General features: G+C 44.3%; 1 protein-coding gene across 1 annotated transcript in view; it reads left to right on the top strand.

Annotated features, from left to right (window-relative positions):
- The window catches only part of LOC106013169 (sodium-dependent glucose transporter 1), a gene marked incomplete in the record, with an annotated part of 16228 nt that extends 14286 nt beyond the window's left edge, over positions 1–1942 (top strand). Inside the window, 1 exon segment of the mRNA XM_013088176.2 lies at positions 454–1942. Coding sequence (XP_012943630.1) covers positions 454–1823 — 1370 coding nt within the window.
- Positions 1943–3690: the final 1748 nt, after the last annotated feature.

Here is a 3690-nt window from a genome sequence, read left to right as displayed (position 1 = left end):
AGAGAGGGGGAGGGGGGATTGAGAGAGAGAGAGAGAAAGATAGAGAGAGAGAGTGAGAGGGGAGAGAGGGGAGAGTGGGGTCAACAGTAAGCTCAATGCGGTTTACTATCTATATTATTACCCCAGTAGACCTGAAAGCATTCTGAAACCATCTCCCAAGTATAAATTATTTAATTTTGTTTCCACGGTCTCTCAAGTTATGCAAGAGACCAGACGTTGGCGGCCATTTTCTCGCTAATTTTACCTCTGAAATCATGTTGCCTCCACCTCCTACAATTGCAAACGTCTCGACTTCTATTCAAAATAGATGGGTAACTTTTAAAATCACAAGCAAGACAAATAAACAAGATTTATAATGGTACTTATAACTCAATATACCCCAAAATAAACAAGCACCTGATTCCACCACGTCGTAACACAAGTATTACTCTTCCTCTTTTCTCTCCTCCCCAGCCGCCAACACACAGGAAGTGCACGCGTGGGAGGGAAACTCTGGCTCAGCCATGCAGTTCCTCAGTTTCTCCTACTCTCTGGGCGGCATCATCGGACCTCTGATCGCGGAACCCTTCCTATCCTCGGCGCATCCCCCAGTGGACACCGGCCAGCCTTCGACCAACGTCACACAAAGTCTTTACAACGGCTCTGTGACGTCAAACAGAACTCGCGATCTCCCGGATAATTCCTCGGACTACATCCAGCAGCGTGCCTCTGGTCAAGTGACGCCCAACTATACACAAGTTGATCCCGGTTTAGGCCTCTCTGTAGACAACTCCTCGTCTGGCGAGGCGAATAATTCTACGCTGTATGGTCTCCAGCCTTCTGGTTTTGTCCACTACAGCGGGTCTGACCATATGGAGTTGGTCAGCAACATGACTCAATCTTCGGACGAGGCACACTTCGAGTCAAACATCCACTACGCGTATTTAATTGGTGCCATTCTCACCGCCTTTGCAGCCATTCCTTTTATCGTGCTTTATTTCCGGTCACGGCAGAACATGAAAGTGACCGGTCAGTCTTCGTCCTCCGCGGACTCACGCTACCATAGACTTCCTCTACGGACGTACATCTTCCTAGCCGGCGTAATCAGTGCCTTCTATTTCTTTTACACTTCTGTGGACGATTCGTTCGCGCAGTATCTGTCCGTGTTTGTAGTCACAGAACTGGGCTGGAGCAAAGAGGCGGGGGCGGAGGTGAGCTCTCTCTACTGGAGCTGCTCGACAGTGACCAAGCTGGTCATGGTTCTGGTGGTTCAACGGCTCAACGTGAGCGCTGTTCTCCTGCTCAGCACGGTCGGAATGATGATCTCTCTGGTCATGATCTCGCTGTTCTCTCTCCACAAAGTCCACGCCATGGTGTGGGTGTCCACCGCCTGCCTCGCTCTCTCCCAGTCTGCGGTGTTTGGAGGCGGTTTTGCCTGGGCAGACACAAATTTGCTGATGCTTGACGGGAAAATAACGAGCTGTGTGATGATCTTCAGCTCTCTCGGGGCCATGGTCACGCCTCTTTTCCTGGGCTACATGATGAAGGAGCTGTCTCCGATGTCCTTCCCGTACCTCCTGACGGCTCAAAGCTTCGTCACCTTCCTCCTGTTTGTGTCTATGATCACTGTGGTCAAGCCTATTGTCACACGCAAATACGGCCCTCCGAGACCTACGGTATCTTGTGGGGAGGCTAAAGAAGAAGAAGACAGTGAATCACTGAGGGGCAACGGTGTGAAGAATATTCCAAAAGACAGTGTATCGAAAAGTACTCTTCAGTACCCAGTGTCTGCTTTTTGTGAGCCTATGAAGGACAGCGTTGAGGAGTCCAGTCAAATGATCTAAATTGTGTCTGTCGCGATGTAAAACACCAACATGAAAACGGTGTCGAGTCTAATGGCTTTATGTTGTTCTGTTGTGTTCTCAACTTTGGCATTCCCTGACACTATAACAAGCTGCCTCAAATACCTCTTATGTTGTTCCCTCCTAGAATTATTTTACTAATGTAATTTCTCTTCTTTGCCAGAGCGAATTGTGTAAGAAATGGAGAGTGCATGTGTTAGTGTATTATTGTGAGTTGATTTTCATCGTCAAAAATTCTCTGCTGGTGTGTTGAAGACAAACGACCCAATCAGAAAACAAGAACATTCGAAATTGTTGATAAGGCCAGCCGTTGTGAGGGAGAAAATAGGTACTTTTAGACAGGTGAATATCTTGAAATATCTCATTAAAACATATAATAAAAGCAAAAGTTGACGGGGAGAGGGGAAGTGGCACAGGTGATAGTCATGGGACAGGTGGCTGAATGATAGAACAGATTCTACCGTACTTTAATAAGATATTACATTAGCTGGGTACCCGTTCGATGGACGGACTGAAAAAGACTCGATTGTCAAGTCATTGTGGAACCAGTGTGCACTGCTTGTGAACAGAAGCCTCATTTGTTTACAATGGCGTCTTAGAAGACAGACTTTCACAAGTTTAGATCTAAACGAAACTAATGAAAAACTGAAAATTAAAGTACAGTGACTTCAGACTCCTTAATATTATAACTGTGCACCTTTTAAATGATTCTGAATCACATTTTGTTTGTTTTTTCAAATTCGAAAGTTAAGTGGTTCAGAAGTTTTAGGCGACCGAAGAGACGAGCTTTCACAAATATAATATATAGATATAGAATCTGAGTATGCAGTGTGAATTTGCCACGAAAACAACTTTTTTGGGTCTTTTTAAAAATTATTTTTCTTTCGGTTTAAATTGATGCTGAAATCAGCAAATGTGGTTTATCAGTTCGTCACTTTTTCCATCACACACAGAAGACCAAAGTTGTATTCCTGTGCGAGGAGAATTTTATCGAGTACCTTTATATCTCTGTCTCATATGGATTTGAATGCCTTCCAGTCCGGGTTAGCCCCGATAGGTAGGGTCGGAGATTGCTTCATACGTCGTGCAAATGGTGTTGATGAGGGCGTAAAATCACATTTAAAATAGTTCGTTGTTAGGCACGCGTACGCCCGCCAAACACTGAATTGTTCGGGGCACGTATTTTCAAAGTCACAAGACTAACTAAGAGTAAGAATAGATCGAGACCTACCTTTCTAGGGTCTCCTTTGACGAAACTGCGTAATTCTGTTTACCATGGTCTCCTATAGCTTTGCTTACTTCACTCTTTTAGAGAAGTGAAAACGTTTCCAATATCTAGAGACGGTGTGGATTTCAAGGTACCATCCATATTTTCACGAGTCTCAATCTCTTTATACAACTTTCCCAAACATGCTGATGAAATGAATGGGGGAACGATCTTGACTTTGAAAATACGTGCGCCCAACAATTCAGTTTTAAGCAGGCGTACGCGTGTCTAACAACTTCACTTAAAATATCATCATAAAGTACCAGGTGTGCGACAGACATCGGAGATCATGGTTCTCCATTCATTTCTTTGTCCAGATGCTGTCAAAAAGTATATTATTTTATCCTGCTCTTTCCCCTACACCCATTTATTTCAGCTCTCCAAGTAAGTCGCTTTGGGTCTACCTCTGCATCGTTTGCCTTCAAGTTTGCCAATGACAATTTAATTAATATACAAAGCCTTTACTGCGTCTATTCAAGTCTCAGAAACTGCATTTGTCTCTTCCGAATTGTTTTCAACAAGCGAGCGTCCCACGTGGGCTTCTTTAAGTACTACCTCATTTGATTTTTTCACCAAGACAAA

This window comes from Aplysia californica, unplaced genomic scaffold (genome assembly GCF_000002075.1).
Source record: "Aplysia californica isolate F4 #8 unplaced genomic scaffold, AplCal3.0 scaffold00696, whole genome shotgun sequence".
NCBI lineage: Eukaryota > Metazoa > Mollusca > Gastropoda > Aplysiida > Aplysiidae > Aplysia > Aplysia californica.
This window is presented reverse-complemented; position numbering and strand designations above follow the sequence as displayed.